The following is a 15,076-nucleotide window of genomic DNA, read 5'->3' on the forward strand; positions in this document are numbered from 1 at the left end:
CCTGGCTCGCAGTCTCCGCTCTAATACATCACAAAGGTATTCTGTCAGGTTAAGGTCAGGACTCTGTGCAGGCCAATCAAGTTCTTACACCCCAAATTCACCCATCCATGTCTTTATGGACCTTGCTTTGTGCACTGGTGCGCAGTCATGTTGGAACAGGAAGGGGCCATCCCCAAACTGTTCTTATAAAGTTGGGAGCATGAAATTGTCCAAAATGTCTTGGTATGCTGACACCTTAAGAGTTCCCTTCACTGGAACTAAGGGGCCAAGCCCAACCCCTGAAAAACTACCCCACACCATAATCCCCCCTCCACCAAATGATTTGGACCAGTGCACAAAGCAAGGTCCATAAAGACATGGATGAATGAGTTTGGGGTGGAGGAACTTAAGTGGCCTGCAGAGAGTCCTGACCTCAACCCGATAGAACACCTTTGGGATGAATTAGAGCGGAGACTGCAAGCCAGGTCTTCTCATCCAACATCAGTGCCTGACCTCACAAATACTCTTCTGAAGGAATGAGAAAACATTCCCATAGACACACTGCTAAACCTTGTGGACGGCCTTCCCAGAAGAGTTGAAGTTGTTATAGCTGCAAAGGGTGAGCCAACTCAATATTGAACCCTACAGACTAAGACTGGGATGTCATTAAAGTTCATGTGAGTGTAAAGGCAGACGTCCCAATACTTTTGAATATATATATATCTATTACATAATTACAGGGCTGCTGTTAGAGATTATGGGGACCCGTACAGCCTACCTGACGGGGCCCCTCCTCCTCCCCCTCCGAAAATATAAATTTATATTTTCACAAAAATGTCATGGACTAGATGCCTGTCAAACGATATCTGAAGGAGGGGGGCACATGGGGGGGGGGGGGGTTGACAGCAGGGGGGGCGTAGATACCAATACCCCTGCAGTGCAGTCGGAGGGAGAAAAAGGTGGAGAAGCTTGCAGCGTTGCAGGGTGACCCTCAAGAGTCTGCAATAAGGCAATACAGCTTGCCCTCCTGTTCGGCAGGTGCCATGCCCCCCTTTTGAATTGATGGGGCCTGGGCCCGGTACAGGTGGGCTAGCTGTACTGCCTTATCAACGGCCATAGTTATATCAGTTTAAAAAACAGTAAAATAGCATTACCCAAATCTGTTTAACATTAAATTCCTACTTACAGACTCCAAAGTCATCACAGCAATCAAAGACATCAGAATTCCAGCTGCTTGTAGCCGATGTAGTGCTGATTAGCTGCACCATCTGAGGCTGGGTGCTCACTGGGTAGGTCATTGTAATCTGCAAATGAACAAAGGAATGGAATGTTCAAGCAGCAGCTCAACCAATCTGATCAAATAAAGCAAAATACTGCAACTGAGTCCACAAACTTTACCTTCTGTGTTTTATTCCATCTTCTTATATACAGTATGTCACAAAAGTAAGTACACCCCTTACATTTTTGTAAATATTTTATTATATCTTTTCATGTGACAACACTGAAGAAATGACACTTTGCTACAATGTAAAGTAGTGAGTGTACAGCTTGTATAACAGTGTAAATTTGTTGTCCCCTCAAAATAACTCAACATACAGCCATTAATGTCTAAACCGCTGGCAACAAAAGTGAGTACACCCCTATGTGAAAATGTCCAAATTGGGCCCAATTAGCCATTTTCCCTCCCCGGTGTCATGTGACTTGTTATGCCCCGTACACACGGTCGGATTTTCTGACGGAAAATGTGTGATAGGACCTTGTTGTCGGAAATTCCGACCGTGTGTGGGCTCCATCACACATTTTCCATCGGATTTTCCGACACACACAGTTTGAGAGCTTGCTATAAAATTTTCCGCCAACAAAATCCGTTGTCGGAATTTCCGATCGTGTGTACACAAATCCGACGCACAAAGTGCCACGCATGCTCAGAATAAATAAAGAGATGAAAGCTATTGGCTACTGCCCCGTTTATAGTCCTGACGTACGTGTTTTACATCACCGCGTTCAGAATGATCGGATTTTCCGACAACTTTGTGTGACCATGTGTATACAAGACAAGTTTGAGCCAACATCCGTCGGAAAAAATCCTAGGATTTTGTTGTCGGAATGTCCGATCAATGTCCGACCGTGTGTACAGGGCATTAGAGTTACAAGGTCTCAGGTGTGAATGGAGAGCAGGTGTGTTAAATTTGTTGTTAGCGCTCTCACTCTCTCATACTGGTCACTGGAAGTTCAACATGGCACCTCATGGCAAAGAACTCTGAGGATCTGAAAAAAAAAAGAATTGTTGAGGGGGCGTGTCCTGAACATGGAGCTGTGAGGACGTGTCTGGTCCGCGCTCCGCTCCCGCCGCAGCTTATCCAGCAGCATACCCGCGATCCTGGGCCCTGACACGGCCCAGGACATGTCACAAAGGCGGCGGAATACAGCCCACCACTCCGGGACAGAGAACACCCAACAGGGGCAGCTGGATTCCTATTTTTCCGGGACCCGCGGCAAGGCCCCGGAGAAATCCAAGATGGCGCCGGTCAACAAGACAGGGAAACAGCACGCGCCGGCACAGAAGCAAACCGCGCCAGCCGCGCTATCCCTGCAGCCATCACCCGGATCGGTGAGTGACTCTGTACCCCCGACATCCCCGGGATCCACTGTGTCCAGGGCAGGGGGATCGGATATTGCCGACCTTATAGAAGAGGGGGACATTAAAAAACACATCTGGTCCCTCCCCACTAGAGAGGACTTGGAAAGATTCACAGCCAGGGTGGAAAAGGCGTTCACAGAAGATATAGCACAACTCAAAGAGGACACTACACACCTGGGCAACAGAGTGGAAACTATAGAGCAAAGGCTGGATGAGGCTCTCCCCACTATGTCAGCATTGCAGCTTAGATGTGCAGCTCAGGATCAAGAGCTGGACTTATTATTGTCACAACTTGACGATTTTGAAAATCGCAGCAGAAGGGCAAACATCCGTATCCAAGGTATGCCAGAAGCAACAGCCCCCAGGGACATTATCCCTTCCCTGCAAGGCATATTCAGGGAGATCCTGGACTTACCAGATACAGAGCCCATTGAGATTGATCGTGCCCACCGAGCCCTGCGACCACCGTCCCAAGACACTGACAACCCACGAGACATAATATGCAAGTTGCACAAATACACTCTCAAAGAACGAATAATGCAAAAAATGCGCAACAGACCTTATTTTGATTTCGATGGCGCCCACCTCTGTTTCTTCCAGGACATCTCCAGACGCACGCTGATGCAACGTTGAGCCCTAAAACCTGTCTTGCTGGCCCTCCAAGAAGCAGGTCTCACATACCGCTGGGGCTTTCCCTTTTACTTACAAGCCTTTAAAGATGGCCGTTCAGCCACCCTGCGCACCAAAGATGATCTCCCTCACTTTCTCTCTGCCCTGGGACTTGGCAAAGTTGACTTTCCGGATTGGCGAGGGGACCATGCGATGATGAACTTCCCAAATATTGAACTCCCCCAGCCCTGGACACAAATGCCCCAACGCCGGGGCCGAAGACGCAGTCGCCACCAGCAAGAGTCAGATGCCTCCCCCGGCCCCTCTGCACTGAGAGACTGATGGCAACGTCAGGATCCCGAACTGAGTCCCTACTCCCCTGTCTCGGAGGCACCCCTTATTATTAGATCACTTACAGATCTGGAACTTCCTCTACAGTTTAACTGCTGCTGAGACTGGTCTGACCCGGTCCCGACAATGTTCTGCCTACATAAAGCTGGTCAAGGCTCTCACCCGCTTCCTGAACAGACACAGATGGAGGATGTTTCCAGATCTCCTTAGCTACTAGTACTACTCTCCCCGGGCCTCCCCTAAGTATACAATTCCCCCCCCTAACCCCCTATCATGCCATTTCCAACAACCCCCCAGATCTAAGGGTCACAACTCAGCATTTAAGAGATGGGAGCGGGGCGGACCCCCTCTCCCTTCTCCCCTCCATGGCGGCCCACGTTCCCCCAGTAGGCTGCCCATGTTTGGGCACTAATCCCATTTGGGATACCGGACCTGGACAAAATGGGTCCCCTGACGAAGGGGGGCACATTGAGCCCAGTCTGTGCCTATATAGAACCATTGTTAGGTTCTCTTTACATTTAAATGTTGCATATGGTTATGCTGACGTTAAAGTTTGTTCTAAATTTAATTGTATTTTTAATTTTGTTTTTTCACCTTCCTTCTCTATTCTCTTCTCCCTCCCTGGCCTCTTTCTTGCTCTCCTCTTCTCTAACAGGGTCTATCCGATTGCCGTCGCCCGCTCCGGACTCCGCCCCCGGGACCGCAGCCGACCTACACCAACATTCTTCAATGACAACGGTTAAGGTAATCTCTTATAATGTCCGTGGTCTCTGCTCACCCTGTAAACGGAGTAAGCTGTGGTGGGAACTAAGAAAGTCCAGGGCGCAAATAGTTTTCCCACAGGAAACACACTTCACACACCATGCCATACCAAAACTACCGACACATATCTACAGTCAGTGGTACCATAGTACCTCCCCAGTCAACAAGTCCAGAGGCACCTCCATAGCTATCCACAAAAACTGCCCCTTCCAATATTCAGACATCAAGACGGACCCCCTGGGACGATATGTCTTTCTGAAAGGGACCATAGCGGGCACCAAATACACCCTCGCCAATATCTATTCCCCCAATTCAAATCAATTGACCTTCCTTGATTCAATTATAGAGAAACTAGAGGAGTTCAGAGAGGGATCCCTAGTTTTAGGAGGCGACTTTAATGTGAGCCCAGACCCATCCCTAGACACTTCACACAGCAAACCCTCCCATTCACACGCATTCCTTCGGCACTTTCGAAAATCCCTTCAGATGATGGGCCTAGTTGACTGCTGGAGGGCCCTTCACCCCACAGAGAGGGACTACAGTTATTATTCCGCGGTACATAACGTTTAGACACGTATAGACTTGATCTATTTTGACCGACCGACCTTGGAGCTCCTTCAAAGCTCTTCCATAGGAAACATAACCATCTCAGACCATGCCCCGGTCCAGGCCTCTTTTATCATTCCAACAGGCTCCCAGAAAACCTGGAACTGGCGCCTTAATGAATACTTATTAGATGACCCTGTAGTGGAAGCCCAGGTCTCAGACACGATAAAAAATTACTTCCGAGAGAATAATCAAGGAGATCTGAGCGAGGGTACAATATGGGAATGTCACAAGGCCGTTGCACGAGGCGAACTTATTGCACAGGGGTCAAGATTAAAGAAAGAAAGGCAAGCTGACTATAATAGAGTTCTAAATGCACTTCAGCAGGCGGAACTTAAACACAAGGCGGGAGGTTCCTCAGATGACCTACGAGAACTAACGGAACTCAGAGACATATTCTCACGGTTGTTAGAACGACAGGCGCGTAAACAATTGCGACACTTATCCCACCGATACTACGAACATGGTAACAAGTGCGGACGCATGCTCGCAAGAGCGCTTCGGGCAAAACGGGCCCAAATGCAAGTACACAAACTTCGATCCCCCACGGGTGATATGACATTCCACTCCTCCAAGATAGCAGAAGGGTTCCGCGACTATTACACCGAACTCTACAACCTAGATGCGAAAACTACCCATGAAGCTAAGGAAAACAGACGGACCAAAATTCGAGACTATCTATCCACCAACGGACTGCCCCCCCTGACTGAAGACCAACTAGCTGACCTAGAATCCCCCATCACTACCACGGAACTTGAGTCCACCATTAAATCTTTACCCAATGGGAAAAGCCCAGGTCCTGATGGATTTACTATAGCATATTATGCCAAATTCTCCCTGCTCCTCACGAACCACATGTGTAAATACTTCAATTCCCTAGTAAAGGGAAGCAAAATCCCATCTGAAGCTCTCTTAGCACACATCTCGGTTATACCGAAGGAGGGTAAAGACCCAACTGTCCCACAGAGTTACCGCCCCATTTCCTTACTAAATACGGATGTAAAAATCTTAGCGAAAATCCTTGCAAACCGACTGAAACACCTTATCCCCCTTATAGTTCACTTAGACCAGACGGGTTTTATTGTAGGACACGAAGCTCGAGACAACTCAATCCGTGCGATTCAACTTATACATTGGGCTAAAACTAAAGATGTACCCCCCCCTTACCTAATACTCTCCACCGACGCCGAGAAGGCGTTCGATCACATAGATTGGTCTTATCTCAGAGAGGTCTTAACCTCAATGGGGTTGGGCCCAAATATGCTAGCTTGGATACTGGCCCTTTACTCGGAACCTTGTGCACAGGTTAAGGTTAATGGGATTCTCTCATCCAAGTTCCCGATTGGGAACGGCACGAGACAGGGGTGCCCGCTCTCCCCCCTCCTCTTCGCCCTGGCCTTAGAACCACTGCTTCGTAGAGTGAGAGCAAACACAGATATCACAGGGCTGACGGTGGGTGCTATAGAGCACAAACTCTCAGCCTACGCAGACGACGTACTGTTTCACCTAACCAATCCCCTGGTCTCGTTGCCGGTCCTGATGCGGGAGCTCAAAAACTTTGGTACACTTTCTAATTTTAAAATCAAGTATAATAAATCGGAAATTCTACCTGTCAACCTGTCTTCCTCCATGACAAACAGCTTAAAAGCAGCATTCCCTTTCACGTGGACTAAATCTTCTTTACGCTACCTAGGCATACAACTGACGGACAGCTTTGACACTCTATATACCACAAACTTCCCCAGACTTTTGACAGAAATTAAACTAGACTTAATACATTGGACGAAGACAGCTTTCACATGGATAGGCAGGAGCCAAAAATGAAGTTGAAAGAGAAGCAAAAAGCAGGGACTTCTCCAACAGAGTCCTGCCTCTTTCAGGAAAAAAAAGGACTGTTGCGGTACCATAAGAAAAAGACTTGTTTTTATTAAAAAATATAAATTTATTCCATAATAATAATAAAAAGTCCTACAAGGGACATATATTATACAAAATCAACATTTTTTACATACACAAACAATAATGGTTATTTACAGCATTGTTGACACTCTATTGGTATAGCTAATGCCCACACAGATGCATAAGCAAGAGTTGACTAATGTAATACTTGCAGACGTGACCTCTACAGTTTCGCGGTCACAGCCGCTTCTTCAGGAGGCGTCTGATAGTATATAGTCTATAAAAGGGAGAAAACAGTACAGTATCAACATGACAGGTAACAATATATAAATGATTGTCAAAGAGAGTATACAGATTTAATGTTGGAGAGCATACTTAGATTTAAAGATTGCACTCACCAAGCTGTAACCACAAAGGTTCTCTGGAGCAATACTGTGAGACGCCCTCAAGAGGCGTTCCCCCGGGGGCGGGCCAGGGAGGCAGATTAGGAAAATACTATTGTGGAAAATTTAATAGGATAAAATATTTTTAGCAAATTGATATAATATATTCTTTCTTATGAAAGGGGACCACCCAGGAAGTGCCATAATTGAAGGAAAGAATTAGAACCAAAGGGGGAGAAAAGGGAAAGCAGGTAAAGGGGGAGGGGGGAAAGAAGAAGAAGGAAGGGGGGGGAAAAGGAGGGGAAAAACAGGGGTGGGGTAAGAGGGGAAAGGAAAAGGAGGAAGGGGAAGAAGGGAGAGGGCAAGGGAAAGAAGGGGAGGGAGAGGGAAAGGAGGAAGGGGGGGGGGAAGGGGGGAGAGAGAAGGGGGAGAGAGAGAGGGGAAGAAAAAGACAGAAAAGACGGGGAAGGAAGGATGGGGGGAAAAAAGGGGGGGAGGGAAAAAAATAATAATATGGGGGGAAAAGGGAGAGGGGAGGAGGACGAGGGTGGTGGATAAGGGGGGGGGATCAAGGGGAGGAGAGGAGGGGGGGGGGGAAGGGGGGAGGGGAAAAAGAATGGGGGAGGAAAGAGGGGGAGGGAAGGGGGGGGGGAAAGAGAAGAAAAAAAGGGGGGGGGGGAAAGGGGGGAGGAGGGGAGGGAGAAAAAAAGAGAAGTGCCAAAGAGGTGGAGAGAAGTCCCAATATGCCTGGTGAAGGAAATCAGAAGCACACAAAGCGTTTTGAAGAAAAAAGTCAGAAAAATTCTTTACCTATCATTGCTGTAATATAGAGTAAGTTAAACCCAGATGCTGCTAGCTAGTGGCACCCAGAATGGCAAGACTGATACAATTAGTAACCAGTGCGCCACACCACACTGTCAGGGGGAGTCACTGCAAGAAAGGTAAAACGATGGGGAGATGTTAAAGATAATCTGAAGATTAAACAGTAATCCCTAAGTATTCTGTACCAATAAGGAAGGGGGGATACCAAACAAAAAGGATGGATGTCCCCATCCTGCATGGGGGACATCAGCTAGGTACTCACAGGGGCTCCGGGTGGCAACAGTGGAGTGCTGGGTGTCCGTCTGGTGCAATAAGCAGCTGCGTCTGGGCATCTTAAATGCCTCCAACCCGGAAGTTCAACGGCGACAACAGTCGCCGTGATTACTTCCGGGTCCGGTCCTCCACTGTTGCGCATGCGCGGGAGAATACCCGGCGCAAGCGCACAGCTCAAAAGTGATCAGTGCCTGAGCATTGATCATACGAAGCAGCAGCTGGGCTCATTAGAGCCCAGCCTGCCGCCGGAGGAGCGCAAGCCCGCCGTGGGGGGAGAATTAACTCCTCACATTCCTCCAAAGCAGAGTGGTCAGTGCAAATAATTAATAAGGATTTCAATACACATTATGTAAAACAAGGAATAGACTGGGAAAGGGGGGGGAAAGGACGATGCATAATCTCAAACGGTGGGGACATAAAGGAACCCACAGTTAAAGAAATAAGCATCATAACCCATCCCAGAACATATAAAATAACAATTCAATCTAGGTATACATAACTTTAATGAATAAAGCAAGCGATCTACTGAAAATTTGGAGTCAGCCACAGAGAAAAAACATCAAATTTATCAGAATTCACAAATTTTAATATAGTGCAAACCACTATATGTATAGAGTCCGATCATGTATAGTCAAGGGGGAGGGGGGACCTGAAATTCTGCAAAAGAAGCCCAAAAGTTTTAATATTTTAATATATGATATGATGGAATCATGGCAGAGGCTGGGGGGGGGGGGAGGGGGGAAGAAAGGGGGGAAGAAGAGGGGGGAAAAGGGAAGAAGGGAGGAAAGGGAGAAAAAAGGGGGAAGAAAATAGTATTGTTACTAATTTATTCGAGAAAATATTTATATGAATGTGCCTCGTTGATACCGGGAGGAACACATGCATTCAATCGCTCAATCCAAAGGGATTCACGTTTTAAAATTTCCCGGTCCCAATTGCCCCCGCGGGGGTCTTCAGGGACAACGTCTAACACAGTAAACCGGATGTAATCCAGATTGAAGCGATGGTGAATGCCTATGTGGCGGCCCACAGTAGTGAGCTTGCCATTTGTGGAGGCATATAAATGATCCCCCAGTCTCTGCCGTAACTCTCTGATAGTTTTCCCCACATAAAAAGCGCCACATGCGCAAGTCATGAGGTAAATTACCCCACGCGTGCCACAGTTGGCAGACTGTTTGGGGAAAAACATTTCCTCATTGGGTAATGAAAAGTGTTGTCCTTCTTGAATCCAGGGGCAATGTGGGCAATTGCCACATTTAAAAGTGCCCCTGGGTTCCGACGGACCAGGGAAGGGAATCTTATAATGACTATGTGTTAATCTATCCCTTAAAGAGGTGGCCCTTCTAAAGACCAAATCTGGGGTTGGTTTGATATATTTTTTAAGGGTGTGATGGTCGGTCAGGATGTGCCAGTGGTTGGACAATATTTTTCTTAATTGCTGATGATGGGCAGAAAATTTAGTAATGATCTTGGTCATATAGGGTTGTTGAGAACGTGGAGGACCATATAGTAATGTTTGTCGGTCTAGAGCTCGGGCTTTATTAAATGCTTTTCTAAGAACCGTACGTTTATAGCCTCTCGCCAATAATCGTGTACGGAGAGCATTGGCCTGTCTATGGAAATCCCCGTCCTCTGTGCAGTTTCTTCTCAGTCTGAGATACTGAGCAAAGGGAATACTGCGAACCAGAGGACGGGGGTGAAGGCTCGAGGCGTGCAACAACGTATTTCCCGCGGTGGGTTTGCGGTATAGGTCAGTGGTTAAATAACCAGTGGAATTTTTAATGATCTGTACATCCAAAAACGGAATATTTGATCTATCGTAGGAGAAAGTGAAATGAAGATTAAAAGGATTAATATTAAGCTCTGCAATAAAGGTCTGTAGGAGTTGCTCTGTACCTGTCCAGATGACTAAAAGGTCATCAATAAATCTGAACCACCCTAGAACATGGTCCAGGAATGGTTCCATGAGGTCATCACTAAAAATAGCCCGTTCCCAACCACCAAGGTATAAATTCGCGTACGAAGGGGCACAAGATGTGCCCATTGCGACACCTTGTGTTTGAAGGTACAACTGATCCATAAATAGAAAATAATTTTTAGTCAAAATAAATTCTAAAAGTTTTAGGATGAAAGTATTGGTGGGCCAGGTATGATGATCCTGTTCCATTAAGAAAGAGCCAGCCATCCGGACGCCCTGCTCGTGGGGGATGCTCGAGTAGAGAGCCTCGACATCAATAGCCACGAGGAGGGCGTCCGGAGGGACCTGGACCCCCTCAATGTGTTTCAACAGGTCAGTTGTATCCTTGATGTAAGAGGGTAGTCTCATGACGTGTGGTAAAAGAAAGGTATCCACCAGCTTACTGGCGTTTTCCGTTAGTGAACCTTTGCCAGAGACAATAGGTCGGCCTGGAGGTACAGAGAGATTTTTATGAGTTTTCGGCAGGGCATAAAACGTAGGAGTACGTGGGTATTGTACATTGATGAATTTATAGGTGTCATCATCGATGAGGCCCTCAAGGAAGGCCCTACCGATGAGTCCCCTAAATTCATCAATGGTTTGTTGAATAAAGTAGTTTTCAATCGGTAAATACCAATTGGTATTGGAAAGAATTTTGAGACACATAGACTGATATTGATGATGAGTCATCAGCACCAGGTTTCCACCTTTGTCAGATTGCTTTATGACTAGATCAGTGTTTTTTTGCAGTTTGGTAACTGCTCGAGATTGTTGTTGAGTCAGATTGGAGGGTAATGTTTGCCACTGTTCTCTTTTAAGGGAGAGGATGCATTCATGTAGGAAAGCCCAGATGGGGGGGCAAGTTAATAAATCAGGAAAGACCTTGGACTTCCTTTTTAAAGACGTTTTAGAAGTAAGATGTTGAGATTGGGGGGTACTGATCGTGTGGCAGGTGGAGGGGGAGCCGGAATTGCTATCTAGGGCATCCGACTCAACCTCTCCCTCGTCAAGAAGTAGCATAAGATCCCTTAATGCTCTAGACTCCGCTACCGTGAAGTTCTTGGTCTTTTCTGCTAGTTCTTTTTCCAAATTGGCACATTTACGGTCAGGATCAAACATATAGTTGAAAGTCAACTTACGGGCAAATAAATAAAGGTCTTTAATTGTTTCGTAGATGTCGATTGGCTCCGAAGGGCAGAAACCCAGGCCTAGATGAAGGACCTGTTTCTCCTCCGGTGTCAGCCGATAGGGTGTGAGATTAATGATGTTGAGGGAATGGGAATCATTAACCATGGTGGGGGTGATCACTCGTGAGACGTGCTTGGGGTTGGGGTCCTTTGTACAAACAGGTCCAGATTCCCCTGTTTGGGGGGCTCTGGGCCTGGTTGCACCAAAAAACCAGGCTGTGATAGGAGTGTTTGGATGTTAGGTTGCAAGAGTTTCGGGATAACATTATGTAGAGTAGAGTGGAGAGGTCCCGTAGGGGGGGCCTGTCCACCTGGCCTTGGTGTTTGTGGTGTTTTTAGTGCTTTGCCATGTTGTTTGCCTTTTTTAGGGTGTTTAGTGGTGGAATTATCACCAGTAAGGGATCTCTTTCGAGGGGCACCCGGTGCTCGTGATAAAGTGGGACGGGTAGTGATTTGTGAGGATACAGAGGATATCGATGAGTCAGATTCCGTATAGTCTGTTGCCGTCGGGGCTGGAAATTGCCGATTTTGGCGTCTAGGTTTGTGAGAGAATGGTTTTCCGGACCATTTGTATGCATAGCCCTCCGAAAATGCCAATTTGTCCTGGGAAAATTTTCTTTGTTTTTTAATGATGATGTCTTTGTTTAGATTTTCAATTTTGTCTCGTATTTCCTTCCATTTATTTGTGAAGGAACTTGACTCTTGGATGTTAGGGAATTGACCGAGTAATCTGTCAATTTCCGCATCAAGAGATATCATATCGGAACGGTACTGGGTAGTAAGCTTTGACATAAGTTCAATGCTACAGTTAGTTAACGTATTTTCCCAGGATTTTTTAAAATCCACAGAGGGATCTTTGATTGTAGGGAATAGTTGGACGCGAAGCCCAAGGGGACAAACTTTTTCAGTAATGTACAGTTCAAAATATTGGATGTGCCAATGTAGATGAGATTTTTTCTTAAGGAGGTTAAACAACCTATCTAGGAACGTTTTAGTTTCGTCCTCTAGCTGTTGATGGGCTAGACATCCTGCCTGTATGGTGGACATAAAGTCCCCCCAGGCAGTACCTAAAACATCCATAGTAAATATTATGCAAAACAACAGGAAAAAAGCCCTGACCGTGAACAAGAAGGACTCAAACAAAGGAAATTAAATAATTAAACGGCTGCTACAAAAGACAGAGATAACCACAATTAGAAGACATACATAGAATCATAATATCAAGTGGCAAAAGGGGAAAAAATAAAAAAAGGGGGGAGAAAAAATTGGATCCGAGGATCCGGGTGTGTTATCCACCCACTATAATGAATTTGACAATTATGCCACAAAATTTACAAGGGGAGGTATAATCTCGTGAATAGGTACCATCATCCTGAGTATGAATAGAGCCAAAAATGAAGTTGAAAGAGAAGCAAAAAGCAGGGACTTCTCCAACAGAGTCCTGCCTCTTTCAGGAAAAAAAAGGACTGTTGCGGTACCATAAGAAAAAGACTTGTTTTTATTAAAAAATATAAATTTATTCCATAATAATAATAAAAAGTCCTACAAGGGACATATATTATACAAAATCAACATTTTTTACATACACAAACAATAATGGTTATTTACAGCATTGTTGACACTCTATTGGTATAGCTAATGCCCACACAGATGCATAAGCAAGAGTTGACTAATGTAATACTTGCAGACGTGACCTCTACAGTTTCGCGGTCACAGCCGCTTCTTCAGGAGGCGTCTGATAGTATATAGTCTATAAAAGGGAGAAAACAGTACAGTATCAACATGACAGGTAACAATATATAAATGATTGTCAAAGAGAGTATACAGATTTAATGTTGGAGAGCATACTTAGATTTAAAGATTGCACTCACCAAGCTGTAACCACAAAGGTTCTCTGGAGCAATACTGTGAGACGCCCTCAAGAGGCGTTCCCCCGGGGGCGGGCCAGGGAGGCAGATTAGGAAAATACTATTGTGGAAAATTTAATAGGATAAAATATTTTTAGCAAATTGATATAATATATTCTTTCTTATGAAAGGGGACCACCCAGGAAGTGCCATAATTGAAGGAAAGAATTAGAACCAAAGGGGGAGAAAAGGGAAAGCAGGTAAAGGGGGAGGGGGGAAAGAAGAAGAAGGAAGGGGGGGGGGAAAGGAGGGGAAAAACAGGGGTGGGGTAAGAGGGGAAAGGAAAAGGAGGAAGGGGAAGAAGGGAGAGGGCAAGGGAAAGAAGGGGAGGGAGAGGGAAAGGAGGAAGGGGGGGGGAAGGGGGGAGAGAGAAGGGGGAGAGAGAGAGGGGAAGAAAAAGACAGAAAAGACGGGGAAGGAAGGATGGGGGGAAAAAAGGGGGGGAGGGAAAAAAATAATAATATGGGGGGAAAAGGGAGAGGGGAGGAGGACGAGGGTGGTGGATAAGGGGGGGGGATCAAGGGGAGGAGAGGAGGGGGGGGGAAGGGGGGAGGGGAAAAAGAATGGGGGAGGAAAGAGGGGGAGGGAAGGGGGGGGGAAAGAGAAGAAAAAAGGGGGGGGGGGGGAAGGGGGGAGGAGGGGAGGGAGAAAAAAAGAGAAGTGCCAAAGAGGTGGAGAGAAGTCCCAATATGCCTGGTGAAGGAAATCAGAAGCACACAAAGCGTTTTGAAGAAAAAAGTCAGAAAAATTCTTTACCTATCATTGCTGTAATATAGAGTAAGTTAAACCCAGACGCTGCTAGCTAGTGGCACCCAGAATGGCGTGACTGATACAATTAGTAACCAGTGCGCCACACCACACTGTCAGGGGGAGTCACTGCAAGAAAGGTAAAACGATGGGGAGATGTTAAAGATAATCTGAAGATTAAACAGTAATCCCTAAGTATTCTGTACCAATAAGGAAGGGGGGATACCAAACAAAAAGGATGGATGTCCCCATCCTGCATGGGGGACATCAGCTAGGTACTCACAGGGGCTCCGGGTGGCAACAGTGGAGTGCTGGGTGTCCGTCTGGTGCAATAAGCAGCTGCGTCTGGGCATCTTAAATGCCTCCAACCCGGAAGTTCAACGGCGACAACAGTCGCCGTGATTACTTCCGGGTCCGGTCCTCCACTGTTGCGCATGCGCGGGAGAATACCCGGCGCAAGCGCACAGCTCAAAAGTGATCAGTGCCTGAGCATTGATCATACGAAGCAGCAGCTGGGCTCATTAGAGCCCAGCCTGCCGCCGGAGGAGCGCAAGCCCGCCGTGGGGGGAGAATTAACTCCTCACATTCCTCCAAAGCAGAGTGGTCAGTGCAAATAATTAATAAGGATTTCAATACACATTATGTAAAACAAGGAATAGACTGGGAAAGGGGGGGGAAAGGACGATGCATAATCTCAAACGGTGGGGACATAAAGGAACCCACAGTTAAAGAAATAAGCATCATAACCCATCCCAGAACATATAAAATAACAATTCAATCTAGGTATACATAACTTTAATGAATAAAGCAAGCGATCTACTGAAAATTTGGAGTCAGCCACAGAGAAAAAACATCAAATTTATCAGAATTCACAAATTTTAATATAGTGCAAACCACTACATGTATAGAGTCCGATCATGTATAGTCAAGGGGGAGGGGGGACCTGAAATTCT

The 15,076-nt window shown here is 46.4% G+C and overlaps 1 protein-coding gene across 2 annotated transcripts in view; it reads right to left on the reverse strand.

The window, feature by feature from the left end:
* LOC141110607 (cornifelin homolog B-like) overlaps positions 1-15,076 on the reverse strand; it is a 66,117-nt gene that overhangs the window by 13,173 nt on the left and 37,868 nt on the right. For both annotated transcript variants that reach the window (XM_073602045.1, XM_073602046.1), the window contains exon 2: positions 1,166-1,283. In XM_073602045.1, the coding sequence (XP_073458146.1) occupies positions 1,166-1,283 (118 nt within the window). The remainder of the gene's footprint in view (positions 1-1,165; positions 1,284-15,076) is intronic.

Source organism: Aquarana catesbeiana, linkage group LG10 (assembly GCF_042186555.1).
Source record: "Aquarana catesbeiana isolate 2022-GZ linkage group LG10, ASM4218655v1, whole genome shotgun sequence".
NCBI lineage: Eukaryota > Metazoa > Chordata > Amphibia > Anura > Ranidae > Aquarana > Aquarana catesbeiana.